Genomic DNA, 16,998 nt, shown 5'->3' with positions numbered 1-16,998 from the left:
ACATCACGCCATACTCACGGTTGCATTTCTTCTGAACGAATCTGAGTTTGCAAGCTGTCCTATACGTGGACAATCTTATGGAATCCAACTCTTGTGCCCCTGTAGGAAAAAATAAATTTGTGTGCAAGGTAATATGACGGACAGTAACACAGGAATGCTGGTGATGATGAGACTTTGTGGAGCTACTGGGGGAAGAGTGTTGCTTCACACACTGTCCATGCAGAGTGCATCCATGTGGTCATTAACAATAGATTCCTGTCTATTATTGCTAATGAAAGTAAGCTGTGTTGGCCTATATTGGATCCTATACTGGAATCTTTCTTTGAGGTAGCATGGTAAATTACTTGGTAAATGTTATTAAATGTTATTAATAACCTGGTGAATGTTGTTATTATGCATACAACAGTTATAATACTTTGAGTGTGGTTCACTACTTTTCAGAGATCGGCCTGTACACTTACGCATCTCTGCGAACAATTGTCGTCTCTCCGCCATTATGTCACCACTCCTCCCACGATCTTCAATCATTCTGATCAGGAGGAAACAGATGATATGAGGGAAGGTTAGTGTTAGGACAAAGACAAACACACTATCCAGGACACACTTCCACACTCCATCCCACAGGTGACAGTGTCTAGGTGCTGAGCCAAGGCTCGATAAGCATATCAGGTACTGTCAATTAGGATTGTCAGTCAATGTCCCAGCTTGCAAGCCATGAAGCTGCTGGTTTTGCTTGGTGGCCATCAGGCTTTCCGTTTGTTTTTGAGTCTTTACTTTGGGCATGCCTTTGGTGTTTTTCCTTTTTGTACATATTTCTGTTTTGTCACCATCTGAGCAAATAATAATCTGCTTGGACTGGCCAACCAAGAGGTCAAGAGAGACAGAGCTAGCCTTGGACCAAGGTAAGGTTGCTGTCTCTCTGGGCAGAGGTGCATCCAACACGGTCCTTAAACACTGATTTCTCACATTCAAGCAGCCATTCATTCAAGTTACAGACAATGTTTCAAGGCCTAACACCCCTAGACATAACGACTGCAGCAAAATCAGTAGGCTAGTTATTGGTTTCTTAAAACTGTTCATGAGTAATGACTTGGGCCATACTCACTGGGCCATGACAGTTTGAATTAAAATAATACACATTTATTTTATTCTTTCAGTACTTGAGTCCTAATAGTGACACGTTTGTAATGGATCAATGATTAGGTCATTATTGTGTGCAGACAATACAATATTGCTTCCCAGGTGGTCATTTTACAACAAAAAAATACATTAACGTAACACTACTAACTCAACAGCTTTAGTAGTTGTAGTATTACTCATAGTGGTGCCACTGTTCAGCCGCAACTACTATCATTTAATGTACACTACCGTTCAAAAGTTTGAGGTCACTTAGAAATGTCCTTGTTTTTTAAAGAAAAGCACATTTTTTGACCATTAAAATAACATCAAATTGATCAGAAACACAGTGTAGACATTGCTAATGTTGTAAATGACTATTGTTGCTGGAATATCTACATAGGCGTACAGAGGCTCATTATCAGTAACCATCACTCCTGTGTTCCAATGGCATGTTGTGTTAGCTAATCCAAGTTTATCATTTTAAAAGGCAAAATGATCATTAGAAAACCCTTTTGCAATTATGTTAGCACAGCTGAAAGCTGTTGAAGCAATAAAACTGGCCTTCTTTAGACAAGTATCTGGAGCATCAGCATTAGTGGGTTTGATTACAGGCTCAAAATGGCAAGAAACAAAGAACTTTCTTCTGAAACTCGTCAGTCTATTCTTGTACTGAGAAATGAAGGCTATTCCATGCAAGAAATTGCCAAGAAACTAAAGATCTCGTACAATGCTGTGTACTACTCCCGTCACAGAACAGCGCAAACTAGCTTTAACTAGAATAGAAAGAGGAGTGGGAGGCCCCGGTGCACAACTGATCAAGAGGACAAGTACAAGTGTTTAGTTTGAGAAACAGACGCCTCACAAGTCCTCAACTGACTTCATTAAATAGTACCCGCAAAACACAAGTCTCAACGTCAACATTGAAGAGGCGACTCTGGGATGCTGGCCTTCTAGGCAGAGTTGCAAAGAAAAAGCCATATCTCAGATTGACCAATAAAAATAAAAGATTAAGATGGGCAAAAGAACACAGACACTGGGCAGAGAAAATTTGGAAAAAAGTGTTATGGACGGACAAATCTAAGTTTGAGGTGTTTGGATCACAAAGAAGAACATTTGTGAGACGCAGAAAAAATGAAAAGATGCTGGAGGAGTGCTTGACGCCACCTGTCAAGCATGGTGGAGGCAATGCGATGGTATTGGGGTGCTTTGGGGATGGTAAAGTGGGAGATTTGTACAGAATAAAAGGGATCTTGAAGAAGGGAGGCTATCACTTCATTTTTGGAACGCCATGCCATACCCTGTGGACGGCGCTTAATTAGAGCCAATTTCCTCCTACAACAAGAGAATGATCCAAAGCACAGCTCCAAACTATGCAAGAACTATTTAGGGAAGAAGCAATCAGCTGGTATTCTGTCTATACTGGAGTGGCCAGCACAGTCACCGGATCTCAACCCTTTTGAGCTGTTGTGGGAGCAGCTTGACCGTATGGTATGTAAGAAGTGCCCATCAAGCCGATCCAATTTGGGGTGAAATCTCTTCAGATTACCTCAACAAATTGACAACTAGAATGCCAAAGGTCTGCAAGGCTGTAATTGCTACAAATGGAGGATTTTTGACGAAAGCAAAGTTTGAAGGTCACAACGATTATTTCAATTAAAAATCATTATTTATAACCTTGTCAACGTCTTGACTCTATTTCCTATTCATTTTGCAACTCATTTTCTAAGTGACCCCACATTTTTGAACGGTAGTGTACATGCTAGTATCAATGCAACGCTACAGTACTAAGTATCTGACACCCCTTCTACAACAGCAACACTACCATCCTCTTGGTTATCTCTACGTACTGTATCCCCATCCACACTATTATCTCAGTTCACTTCATAGCCTGAATCACCACAAGATACTGTATCATTAGTACCAAAAGTCCTTCACTAAACATAATCTGTGACATGACTGACACAACCCAGAGTCATTTTTTCCATCAACGCTAATAACTTTTGACCACCTCACACTGCCCATTTTCATTTGAATAAATGGCAACATGACACATAATTTCTTACCTGGTGACCGTCAAGACATATTAAATAATGCTTTTTTTTTTAAAACTGTAGCCTGCGGACAGTCCCTACAGGGCATTGAAAAACTTGAGCGAGACAAGGACGAACGTTTCACAGCAGCTAGCGAATGCTCACACTATGCCTCGCTGCACACTGTCCAAGGAAATCTAATACACCTAGTCATGTGGTAAGTTGCCATGGTAGCAAAGAACCCAGTCACTCCATTCCTAAAAAACAGGGTGCAATGCCCCCCCCTCTCTCTCACTTTAAATGGGACCAGATTTTGTGGAGCAAAACATCAATGACAACAAAATTATAAACGATTCATTATACTCTTTCTACTACGACTGGCCACTTTTCACCAATGAAGTAGAAGTTAATTGAATAATTAAATAAATATGCAAATATTATGCAGTGTCCTCAGGTTACATGCAGAAACTTCCAAATGCTTCATGCCAAATGCTAATTGAAGGTACTGTACACATACACAAAAATGAAAACAATTTCTGCACATAGACCCTTCTCTGCAGAGTAACGCCCTCTATGGTAACACTGGATCAAATTGGTAGCAAGTAGCGCATTCAATCCTAGACACTGTATTCACACAATAAAGATGACTGCAAACAAACATTATCTGTCTGTAATGTCAAGTTTTAGTTAAAGTAAGTTACAACAATGTTAAACACTTTTGAGTGAATCATTCATTAATCATCCAAGCACAATCTACTTGAGTCTCATATAGTACAACAAACGCATAGCAACTAACTAACTAATAATAACAATGTAACATACTCAAACTGCCAATTCATATCACAAAGGAACAGAGCCAAGCTCTTGGGCCAAGTATTTGACCTTACGAATGCTATTCTAAATCTGTGAAATAAATAGCTAAGATTGACACAAACTACTATTCCCCTGTTGAAGATTGAAAACAACCACAAGCAACACAACTCAGGAGATAACAAACTTGTCAATGTTGAACATACCCTTCAGAATGTACCATGGTCCTCTGTTTCCTTGTCTGTCTGTGTGCTACTCCAAAGGCTTGTCATTCTTGATAACAACTGTACAGAGTATATAAAGCTCTCTCTACCAGGCAAACATGACAACAAAAAGCAGCCAGCCCCAGTTGGAAGGGGTTAGCTTAGCTACAGTCACATATCTGAAATTAGAAACTGTCAGGACACAGGTTGTGCTGCTGCCTCTATCTTTAACTTCAAATGAGCAGGCTTGACATTCTTACAGCTTTACTGGCTCTCCAGTTGCAGCCCCTTCCAACCTCTCACTTGGCGCCCACCCAGCGAGCATTACTCTTGCTCTGTGCTAGCCTACCATAAACATTGCAGATAACTTGTAACACTCCACCCCTGCCAGAATCAAACCAAGGCTATAAAGACAGTTTCTCTTAGCAATATTAAAACTATCACATTTCTTCCTGCAGTGGATAGATAAACTCTCTTGCCCAGTTATTAACTGAATTTCAGGCACGCTGAACCCTTCCCTTATAAGTCTCTTATGTATATTATGGCTCTTTTTTTTTACCACAGTCAAAGAAAGAAAAGCAAAGGGGTACAGTATTTCTGAGACATGAGCAGTTGTTTGAGTTATGGCCCTGTATTTCCCCATATTTTTCCCCACTTAGACATCAGCTATATATTGCAGCTGTTCATGTATTTACTTACATCCACTGATTGCCCAGTGTTATTTTACACCACAAGAATTAAATTGATATCAGATTTATAACCACAGGGTAGAGCTGTGTGTATAGCTGACTGCTTTGTTCAGTAATGAAGTTAACTGAACAACAATTGTCAACAAAAACACCCATCACATATTGAAATTACAGGACCAGTCAAAAGTTTGGACACGCCTACTCACTCAAGGGTTTTTCTGTATTTGTACTATTTTCTATGTTGTAGAATAACAGTGAAGACATCTAAACTATGAAAGAGCACATATGGAATCATGTAGTAACCAAAAAAGTGTTAAACAAATCAAAATATATTTTATATTTGAGTTTCTTCAAAAGTAGCCACCCTTTGCCTAGATGACAGCTTTGCACACTCTTGGCATTCTCTCAACCAGATTCATGAGGCAGTCACCTGGAATGCATTTCAATTAACAGGTGTGCCTTGTTTAAAGTGAATTTGTGGAATTTCTGTCCTTCTTAATGCGTTTGAGCCAATCAGTTGTGTTGTGACAAGGTACAGTAGGGGTGGCGTACAGAAGATTGCCCTATTTGGTAAAAGACCAAGTCCATATTATGGCAAGAACAGCTCAAATAAGCAAAGAGAAATGACAGTCCATCATTACTTTAAGACATGAAGGTCAGTCAATCTGGAAAATGTTAAGTAAAAACTATCAAGCGCTATGATGAAACTGGCTCTCATGAAGACCGCCACAGGAAAGGAAGACCCAGAGTTACCTCTGATGCAGAGGATAAGTTCATTAGAGTTACCAGACTCAGAAATTGCAACCCAAATAAATGCTTCACAGAGTTCAAGTAACAGACACATCTCTACATCAACTGTTCAGAGGAGACTGTGTGAATCAGGCCTTCATGGTGAAATTGCTGCAAAGAAACCACTACTAAAGGACACCAATAATAAGAAGAGACTTTATTGGGCCAAGAAACACGAGCAATGGACATTAAACTGGTGGAAATCTGTCCTTTGGTCTGATGAGTCAAAATTTGGATTTTTGGTTTGTCGTGTTCAACTGCCGTGTTCTTGTGAGATGCAGAGTAGGTGAACGGATGATATCTGTGTGTGTAGTTCCCACCATGAAGCATAGAGGAGAAGGTGTGATGTTGTGGGGGTGCTTTGCTGGTGACACTGGCTGTGATTTATTTACAATTCAATGCACATTTAACTAGCATGGCAACCACAGCATTCTGCAGCGATACGCCATCCCGCCTGGTTTGTGCTTAGTTGGACTATCATTTGTTTTTTTAACAGGACAATGATCCAACACACCTCCAGGCTGTGTAAGGGCTATCTGACCAAGAAGGTGAGTGTTGGAGTGATGCATCAGATGACCTGGCCTCCACAATCACCCGACTTCAACCCAATTGAGATGGTTTGGGATGAGTTGGACAGCAGAGAGAGGGAAAATCAGCCAACAAGTGCTCAGCATATGTGGGAACTCCTTCAATAGTGTTAGAAAATCATTCCAGGTTAAATTGGTTGAGCAAATGCCAAGAGTGTGCAAAGCTGTCATCAAGGTAAAGGGTGGCTACTTTGAAGAATGTCAAATATAAAATATATTTTGATTTGTTTAACACTTTTTTGGTTACTACATGATTCCATATGTGCTATTTCATAGTTTAGATGTCTTCACTATTATTCTACAATGTAGAAAATAGTAAAAAATAATGAAAAAACCCTTGAATGAGTAGGTGTGTCCAAACCTTTGACTGGTACTGCATGTATGTATAGCAACCTATATAGCCAGTTAATAAGAAGTCTCAACAATCTTGTGTTGTTTGTCGGGGAGTGTATTACACTGGGCTGCCCTGTCTCCAGTGGTGTAAAGCACTTAAGTAAAAAGTACTACTTAAATCGTTTTTTGGGGTATCTGCACTCCACTACATTCCTAAAGAAAATAATGTACTTTTTACACCATACATTCCCCCTTACACCCAAAAGTACTCATCACATTTTAAATGCTTAGCAAGACAGAAAATGGTCCAATTCACACACTTATCAAGCAAACATCCCTGGTCATCCCTAATGCCTCTGATCTGGTGGACTCACTAAACACAAATGCTTTGTTTGTAAAAGATGTCTGAGTGTTGGAGTGTGTCTCTGGCTATCCATACATTTAAAAAACAAGAAAAGTGTGCCATCTGTTTTGCTTAATATAAGGATTTTTAAATAATTTGTACTTTTGATACGTAAGTATATTTTAGCAATTACATTTACTTTTGAGACTTAAGTATTTTTTTAAACCAAATACTTTGACTTTTACTCAAGTAGAATTTTACTGGTTGACTTTTACTTGAGTCATTTTCTAATAAGGTATCTTTACTTTTATTAAAGTATGACAATTGGGTACTTTTTCACCACTGCCTGTCTCTGAGTTGTACTAGTAAATGTTGTCTGCCTGTGGGGCCTCTGGTCACCATGGTTCTTTGCTCCATAATACAGAAAGCATTCTATCCGTTTTTTAACATGTTTGTGGTTGTTGTTCCTGAACTGACCCTGTGTCCCAATGTGAGCTCCTTACTGGAAGAAAAAAAACTCTGATACTGGCTGCTTTACAAAGGTGATTAGTGAAACTGCTTCGGGAAATTGCTGCAACAACAGAAAAACTGGATTGGTGGGAATATGCTGATATTTACACAATATATACAAAAGTATGCGGACACCCATTCAAATTAGTGGATTTGGTTATTTCAGCCACACCAGTTGCTGACAGGCGTATAAAATCGAGCACACCGCCATGCAATCTCCATAGACAAATACTGGCAGTAACATGGCCTTACTGAAGAGCTCAGTGACTTTCAATGAGGATGCCACCTTTCTAACAAGTCAGTTCGTCAAATTTCTGCCCTGCTAAAGCTGTCCCGGTCAGCTGTAAGTGCTTTTATTGTGAAGTGAAAAATGTCTAGGAACAACAACGGCTTAGCCATGGAATGGTAGGCCACACAAGCTCACAGAATGGGACCGGCAAGTGCTGAAGCGTGTAGCACGTAAAAATCATCTGTCCTCGGTTGCAACACTCACTACCAAGTTCCAACCTGCCTCTGGAAGGAATGCCAGCACAATAACTGTTCATCTGGAGCTTCATGAAATGGGTTTCCATGGCCGAGCAGCTGCACACAAGCCTAAGATCACCATGCGCAATGTCAAGCATCTGCAGGAGTGGTGTAAAGCTAGCAGCCATTGGACTCTGGAGCAGTGGAAACACGTTTTCTGGAGTGATGAATCACACTTAACCATCTGGCAGCCCGACGGACTAATCTGGGTATGGTGGATGCTAGGATAACTCTACTTGCCTGAATGCATAGTACCAACTGTAAAGTTTGGTAGAGGAGGAATAATGGTCTGAGGCTGTTTTTCATGGTTCGGGCTAGGCCCCTTAGTTCCAGTGAAGGGACATCTTAACGCTACAGCATACAATGTCATTCTAGACAATTCTGTGCTTCCAACTTTGTGGCAAGAGTTTGGGGAAGGCCCTTTCCTGTTTCAGCATGATAATGCCCCAGTGCACAAAGCAAGGACCATACAGAAATGGTTTGTCGAGATCGGTGTGGAAGACCTTGACTGGCCTGCACAGAGCTCTGACCTCAAGCCCATCGAACACCTTTGGGATGAATTGGAATGCTGAAGGCCAAGCCTAATCACCAAACATCAATGCCCGACCTCACCAATGCTCTTGTAGAACATCTTGTGGAACATCCAATGGAATGCCTTCCCAGAAAAGTGGAAGCTGTTATAGCGGCAAAGGGGGGACCCAACTCCATATTAGTGTCCATGATTTTGGAATGAGATGTTTGAAGAGCAGGTGTCCACATATTTCTGGTCATGTAGTGTACCAAACTGTTAGTTGATGATGCCATAACAGTTTTACAAACTAGCCATGATAACCATGTCAATGACTTGGTTACTAAATTTAAAATGGATCCTGCTCAGCTCTGGTGTATTTCAGAAAGAACTGAGAAACACTATGGTTGACAGTGTGAAATACCAAGAGCATCATTGTCAACATTTCTTGTCAAACACACATGATGAGTGAAGAAAGGCAACAACAGGCTGTATATGACAGATTTATATGCACATCCATTGCGATAATCTGTATCCCGTTACGACAGAGGCACTACAAATGAGGCATAATAACGGTAACCCCCAAATTGTCAATCCTTAAATTCTAACAGTTGACATGCAATTTGCCTGGGGATTAAAACAAATCTCGATCTCACTAGTTCCTTTACAGTAACTTGGATTTTACACGAGTGATATTAAGGTCGTTCCGGTGCACTTGTGCTGTCTATACTTACCAGGATTTCGAGGAATAAAACTGCATTGTTTACATCCAGGATAGACGTGTCAGCCGTGTCCATAGATGTGATTACGATTAATTTAGGTCAATTGTATAATACCCCTAGAACGGTCTATTCCTGTAATTACGAACGCTTTTTGCAGCGGTGATGTGATGGAAATTTTCGAGTAGCGCAACCCAGCATTTGCCTCGAGTACGTGTGGCTTCTGCCGATGACGTAATGCGGAATCTCTTCACTTGCGTCAGTGTATTCTTTACAAATGTTGAAGTTGACAAAATAAACATACAAATACATATTGATTCAGCCATATACTTACTGTATAAACCCATTAATACAATGCACAGGAAGGATAAGTGCAGTCTGTGAAACCAAACCACATCTAAAAAATAATAATAAAAAAATTGTGAGAAACTGATGAGAGAAATCTGTATCACATCAAAGTGTTTATAGTAACATATATGGCCAGTAAATAAGAAGTCTCAACAATTTGGTGTTGTCTGTCTGGGAGTGTATTACACTGGACTGCCCTGTCTCTGAGTTGTACTAGTCAGGGGCTGACTGCTTGTGGGGTCTGTGGAAACAATCCCCATCTGATAAATACATTTTTGAATGGTGAGAAACTGATGAGAGAAATTTGCATCACATCGGAGTCAGATAAGCACAGTTTAGAAATGAACAAATAAGACAAAACATCCTCCACGTGCATAGCCTGGGAAACCGTTAGTGGGAGCTATTGATCTTCACTATCATCTAGGCTATGTGACCAGCGGCTATTACGCTCCATTCAGAATGCAAAGTCATCGGTTTCCTCCTTAACTAGTTTTAATTGCGTGCCACTGTGGGAAAAAACTGAAAAAATTTGTGTAATTTTCCACCACCATGCTAAAGTGGCTAATGCTACTTTATGATGTTGGCCATCTCAACTAAGGGTAAACAACCGACTGCTGCAACCGGATTGGCTGAACGCGGTATGAAACATTCTGAAGTTGTCCAAAAATCTCAAAATGGTGGTGGAAAATTACGTTTTATTAATACAGTACGCACATTAAAAAAAACAATCACGCGGCACACCATTAAAGCAAGTTAAGGAGGAAACTGATGTATTTGCAGCCGGAATAGAGAATGCTTTACGTACGAACCGGTGGTCCAAAATCAATCTCGCGTCTATTTTCTCCCACTGCCGGCCACTGGGCTCCCTCTAACCACCACATTTGCTAAAGAGTGGAAACGCCAACCGGATGCTTCAGATTTGTGCATCCGGTGAAACATCTGGATTGTTCTAGGCTGGGCACATTAAACCCAGACAATAGTTGAGATCCATAGCCCCTACTAGGCTGCATAGGCTACCTCACACAGATAGAGAGGATGCAGAGGACAACAAAATAGCACTTCCTTAGAGGACTTGGTTACAGTGGGCCTATGTCTATATAATGTAATTTTATTTTTATTTTTAAAAGTAACCTTTATTTAACTAGGCAAGTAAGTTAAGAACAAATTCTTATTTACAATTACGGGAAACAGTGGGTTAACTGTCTTGTTGTAATAACTAATAACATATATAATTTAATATAATCTACCAAAGATAATGATGGGGCCTCCTAATGGCACAGCGGTCTAAGGCACTGCATCTCAGTGCTAGATGTGTCACTACAGACACCCTGGTTTGAATCCAAACTGAATCACAACTGGCCGAGATTGGGCGTCCCAAAGGGCGGCGCACAATTGGTCCAGCGTTGTCTGGGTTTGGCCCGGTGTAGGCTGTCATTGTAAACAAGAATAAGAATTTGTTCTTAACTGACTTGCCTAGTTAAATAAAGATACAAATATAGATTACGCTACCATGTCACGCTATGGCTTGTCACATCATCGGCCGAAAGCGGGGAAGGAGGAGCGCCTTTCTAAAATCTAACGTAATCTATGCAGCTTCGTCAAATTGCCAACAACGCAACATGGGGCATCATCTTTTCCAAAAAATAAATGTTTGACTTTTCAAAATAGTTTCCATTGGTAAGGCAGATAAAGCGTTTCCATTAAAAGCAATCACTTTTGCATGTGAAAACACAGAATCCTACTCATTACTACACGTGCTTAATTACATCACTTCTGTTTTGAACCGACTTTGCAGTGGGGCTTTCGACTTTCAGCCAGTGCAAAACACATCTACACGGGCGCCGGGGCGAGATTAATCAAACTCCCTCACTGGCAGCCCAATTATGGGCTGCGTTCAGAACAGAAAGGGGTTGGGTGGTGGGTTGGGAACGCTCTGCTGCCCTCTAAATACCATCACTCATTGCTTCAAGCCACACCCCACCACACCCACAAAACGGAGCAAACGTACCTCAAAGTCTGTTCAAGAACGTTGAAGAACGTTTTTGTAAAATGCGTCTTTCTGTAAAACCGTCATGCAACGTAGCAAGTGATTAATCAAACTGAACGCACCCCCGATTTTTTTTTGTTGCCTAATTATTCGCAAAATATCTACACTTATTGGTCAAAAGACCAATTATTGGCAAAAAAATTATATAATAATTAGGCTGCCTGTGTAAATGCAGCCCTTCAGTTACATTGAATAATCCTTTTCCAGTTTCTGTGTGCTTGTAAAGTAGCAATTGGAGGTATTCTCAGTACAACTTAGTTGGTGGGTGTTTGGAGTGGACTTTGAGACAGCCAGCAGATGTAGTTCTTCAAATCAAATCAAATTTGATTGGTCGCTTACACATATTTTGCAGATGTTATCGCAGGTGCAGCGGAATGCTTATGTTTCTAGCTTCAACAATACACACAAATCCCAAAATAAAGAAATATCATAATGAGCAATATCAGAGTCCGGAATATAAACATAGACAGTATGAACAGTATAGGAATAGGAAAGGTGTGTACAGCAGTAATTATAAGTCTCTGCTAGGTAAAGCCCCGCCTTATCTCAGCTCACTGGTCACCTTAGCAGCACCCACTCGTAGCACGCGCTCCAGCAGGTATATCTCACTGGTCACCCCCAAAGTCAATTCTTCCTTTGGTCGTCTTTCCTTCCAGTTCTCTGCTGCCCATGACTGGAACGAATTGCAAAAATCTCTGAAGCTGGAGACTCACATCTCCCTCACTAGCTTTAAGCACCAGCTGTCAGAGCATTTTTACAGATCACTGCACTTGTACTTAGCCCATCTATCTACCTACCTCATCCCCATACTGGTATTTATTTATTTATTTTGCTCCTTTGCACCCCAGTATCTCTACCTGCACATTCATCTTCTGCCGATCTACCATTCCAGTGTTTAATTGTTATATTGTAATTACTTCGCCACCATGGCCTATTTATTTCCTTAACTTACCTCATTTGCACTCACTGTATATAGACTTTTTGTTTTCTTTTGTTCTACTGTATTATTGACTGTATGTTTTGTTTTTTCCATGTGTTAGTCTGTGTTGTTGTATGTGTCGAATTGCTACGCTTTATCTTGGCCAGGTCGCAGTTGCAAATGAGAACTTGTTCTCAACTAGCCTACCTGGTTAAATAAAGGTGAAATAAATCAAATATATGATGAGCCCATAGCTGTACTGAAAAATCGGTATTAAACCCCCCTGAAGTCCACTATCAGCCCCTTTGTTTTGATGACGTTGAGGGAGAGGTTATTTCCTGTCACCACTCCGCCAGGGACCACAACTCCTCCCTGTAGACTGACTTGTCGTTGTTGCTAATCAGGCCTACCACTGTTGTGTCGTCAGAAAACTTGATGATTGAGTTGGAGATGGGTGAAAAGTGAGTTCAGGAGGGAGCTAAAGATGCATCCTTGAGGGGCCCCCATGTTGAGGATTAGCATGGCAGAAGTGCTGTTGCGTACATTCACCACCTGGGGTCTGCCCGTCAGGAAGTCCAGGACCCAGTTGCACAAGGCAAGGTTCAGACCCAGGGCCCCGAGCTTAGTGATGAGCTTGGAGGGCCCTATGGTGTTGATGGCTGAGTCGATAAACAGCCTTCTTACATTGGTAATCCTCTTGTCCAGATCAAATCAAATCAAATGTATGTATTAAGCCCTTCTTACATCAGCTGATATCTCAAAGTGCTGTACAGAAACCCAGCCTAAAACCCTAAACAGCAAGCAATGCAGGTGTAGAAGCACCGTGGCTATGAAAAACTCCCTAGAAAGGCCAGAACCTAGGAAGAAACCTAGAGAGGAACCAGGCTATGAAGGGTGGCCAGAATGGGATAGGGCAGTGTGCAGTGGAATGATGATTGCGTAATCTATGGATCTTTTGGGGTGGTATGCAAATTATGGTAACACTTTACTTGACACCCAGCATAACACATTATGACACGGTCATAACGATATCATAATATGTCATAACAGCTGACATAACTTGTCATAACCTGTCATAACTCTGTCATGCCACATATATTTAGACCTGTTGTGACGTATATTGTGTTATTTTATGGCTGGTTATGACACCTACATAAGAGTGTTAAAACCCACAAAACCTGCCGCGGTAGTTATTTTATGGCTGGTTATGACACCTACATAAGAGTGTCAAAACCTACCACACAAGGCAAAACATTCCATTACACCATAGCCTGCTTGTCAACAGTATGTTTATGTTATATACAATTATCTGAAATTGACCATACTAAACGATCATTGTAATAGTGCACACATTGATGTCAGACTGACACCTACCCCAATGCTTTGTTGCTGATGACTGGGATGAATGCAGTAGCAGATTTCAGGAGCAGGACAAGACACCTTCTTTTTGACTGATGACTGATTGACATAAGGGCTTGTATGTCTTGACCATCATAATCATGTAAGCCCTATCTGACTTACATGATTATGATGGTCAAAATGATTCTTGACAGTGTCATAAAGGGTATTTTCTACATGTTATTTAAATTATGATGGAAAAAAAAGATGACTGTAAATAATTCCTTACAACAACAAGAAATGGCTTACGAAACAGACTTTCAAACAAAAGGAAACTTCTTGGCAGAGAAAAAACATTTAAATAAATGTGGGTTTTGACACTCTTATGTAGGTGTCATAACCAGCCATAAAATAACACAATATATATCACAACAGGTGTAAATATATGGGTTATGACAGTGTTATGACCATATAATGACAGGTTATGACAAGTTATGTCAGCTGTTATGACATATTATGTAATGGTTATGGCCGTGTCATAAAGTGTTATGATGCTGGGTGTCAAGTAAAGTGTTAGCCAAATTGTAGTGGGTCTAGGGTGTCAGATACTTACTTACTGACTTTATTGTCCCTATGGGGAAATTTTGTTGCAGTGTCATGTACACATTTAAAGTGCCGTTTAAATACAAAACAAATTGACATTGAAACTTTCATAACAGTTACATACCAATAAAAAGAGACTAGCCTGCTGGCCTTACTGGGACGGTAGAAATATTAGTCCGAGCTATTTAGGAGGGATATCACACCTGGCACAAATGATTGTATAGTTCTGTTTTTCCTGCAGAGGGTTGCCCGATACCTGCTCCCAGAGGGGAGTAGTTCACAGTCTGGGTACAGGGGGTGGCTTGGGTCTAAAATTATTTTGTGAGCCTTGCGGAGGGCCCTGACCTTAAAGATCTCATCCAGGCCTGTCTGTTTGACTCCAAGTACATTGCTTGCTGTGGTGATAATCCTTCTAAGCATATTTCTCTGGCTGACAGTGGTATTGCCAAACCAACAAACATTACACAAAGTTAAAATACTCTCAATTAAAGATTTTTAAAACAGAGTCAGTATAGTGCAGTCAACATTAAAAGACTCTAGGTTTTTGAGAAAGTACAGTCTCTGTTGACTCTTTTTGTAGATCAGATCTGTACATTTACTCCACTGAAGCTTATTGTCCAAGGGGACACCCAGATATTTGTATTCCTCTACAATCTCTATGTTCTGACCTCTGATAGATGTTGCAGAGGTAGGTGTTGTACGCTTCCTGAAGTCTATCTCTTTGGTCTTGTTGGTATTGAGGACCAAGTGTGATTTGTCACATCACTCTACAAAGTAATTTAGGACTAGGCCACGTTGTTCCTCGTCATCACGCAACATGCTGATCAAGGCAGTGTCATCTCAAACTTAACAAGGTGTCTGTCAGGATGGGAACTAGTACAACTATTAGTGTACAAGATGTACAGGAGTGGGGACAAAACACATCCCCGAGGAGAGCCTGAGCTGGTGGTGCGCATGTCTGCCACGTGGGGACCGACTTTGACCCGCTGTGATCGCTGGCTCAGGAAGTCCAACAACCACAAGTCCATCTAAGGAGTAGTCCTGAATGAGTCTCTGTGCCAGAATGTAAGGCTGGATTGTGTTGAAGGCAGAAGGTGGAGGTGATATGATCCATAACTAACCTCTCAAAGCACGTCATGATGACAGAAATGAGTCCTTGTGTTTTATACTGTGATTTTGTGGCCAGTTTTATGATCATAACACTTTAGTCTGTTAAGATCTTTCATATTGATTGAATATTGTGTTGTTTGCTGTGTTGCACGGAAAATCAGTTTGCTGTAATTACACTTAATATTTGCCTTTGTAGAACTGTACAAATTCAAGTTGTAATAAAATCTATAAATGTTGTGATAATCCTGTGTTGCTTCCATACCAGTATCCAGTTGAGGTCTTTATGACCCAGGCCTATCCTAGAACATGTTTGTTATAAATCTACCAATAGTAGGCCTATATCTGCTCTTTAACTTGTAGCGCACATTGGACTTTCAAGTGGAGTTGATTGCCATAAGGACACAAACAGGGTTGGGGTCAATAGCAATTTAATTTGAAATTCCAATTCAATTCTTGAATTCACTCATAAAGTGGAGAATTTACATTGAATTCAATTTGAATTCCAACAATCTTAAAGTTATGGATTGGATTTAGACTATTTGCACTGATGGAATTGGAATTATAAAAACATTTGATCTTTGGAATTAGATTTCAAGTCAATATTTGTACATTTCCCAGTTAAAGGAATTAATGCACTTTGTATCAAACATTTACTGAAGGATTGTTTTAAATAATTTATATTTCCATTATAGTAAGGCTGTCTGAAAAGTGACATGATCAGCCTGAAAGCCTGAGGTAATTTAATTTGTGGAATTGTTTGGGATAATATTTCATTGTGAATTGAATTATTGAAATGTAGTTACCTTGGAATTGAGAGGTATTGACTTATCTCTGAATTCAAAGGCTGACCTAGAATTTGAATTGAATTACAAGGAATTCACAGAGGGAATTGAACTAGAATTGAATTAGTTGAATTAACCCCAACCCTTGATATAGCTGACATTTAGGTGTTAGTATTTAATCAATTAATAATCAATAACAGATCATCTTTATTACATTAATTCATGTGTAATTGCAGCTTTAGCACAAAACGTGAAAATCAGGATGAGTCTCTTTCATTTAATTAATATGCTATCAAAACATGCTTCGTGACTCATATTTCTACAAGCATTACCCCAATATAATCATATGTATCTGTTATCCCTTTGACTACTAACCAAACAATTTCACTTGTAAAACTTCCAGAAACTTAATATTCAACCAGGTGGCCTAGCGGTTAAGCGCGAAAGGTAGCTGGTGGAAAAATCTGCAATTCCGCGCTTGAGCAAGGCATTAACCCCAAACATCTGTTCCCAGGACCCCGATGACTTGGACGTCGATAAAGCGTCGAGTTTGACACCCCTGCTTTAAATGTTGATAGTATCTCAAAATGCATAGACGCTTGTCTAACCTTGGTGTAAACCTCTGAATTAATACAATGCATCACGAACCCCTAATTTAAAATGTCAGATGATGAGCTATGCATGTA

The 16,998-nt window shown here is 40.3% G+C and overlaps 1 protein-coding gene across 12 annotated transcripts in view; it reads right to left on the bottom strand.

The window, feature by feature from the left end:
• Positions 1–9,384, bottom strand: part of LOC139376163 (dystrobrevin alpha-like) — a 37,353-nt gene extending 27,969 nt beyond the window's left edge. For 3 of the 12 annotated variants that reach the window (XM_071118416.1, XM_071118421.1, XM_071118425.1), the window contains exons 1-3: positions 4,166–4,389; positions 462–529; positions 19–99 (exon numbers count right to left, since the gene is read on the bottom strand). In XM_071118416.1, coding sequence (XP_070974517.1) covers positions 19–99; positions 462–529; positions 4,166–4,182 — 166 coding nt within the window. In that variant the 5' untranslated portion in view covers positions 4,183–4,389. Of the gene's footprint in view, positions 1–18; positions 100–461; positions 530–3,182; positions 3,328–4,165; positions 4,406–9,180 lie in introns of those variants that run through there. The other 9 variants (XM_071118420.1, XM_071118424.1, XM_071118415.1 and 6 more) reach the window with 8 other exon arrangements.
• Positions 9,385–16,998: the final 7,614 nt, after the last annotated feature.

This window comes from Oncorhynchus clarkii, chromosome 20, assembly GCF_045791955.1.
Source record: "Oncorhynchus clarkii lewisi isolate Uvic-CL-2024 chromosome 20, UVic_Ocla_1.0, whole genome shotgun sequence".
NCBI lineage: Eukaryota > Metazoa > Chordata > Actinopteri > Salmoniformes > Salmonidae > Oncorhynchus > Oncorhynchus clarkii.
This window is presented reverse-complemented; position numbering and strand designations above follow the sequence as displayed.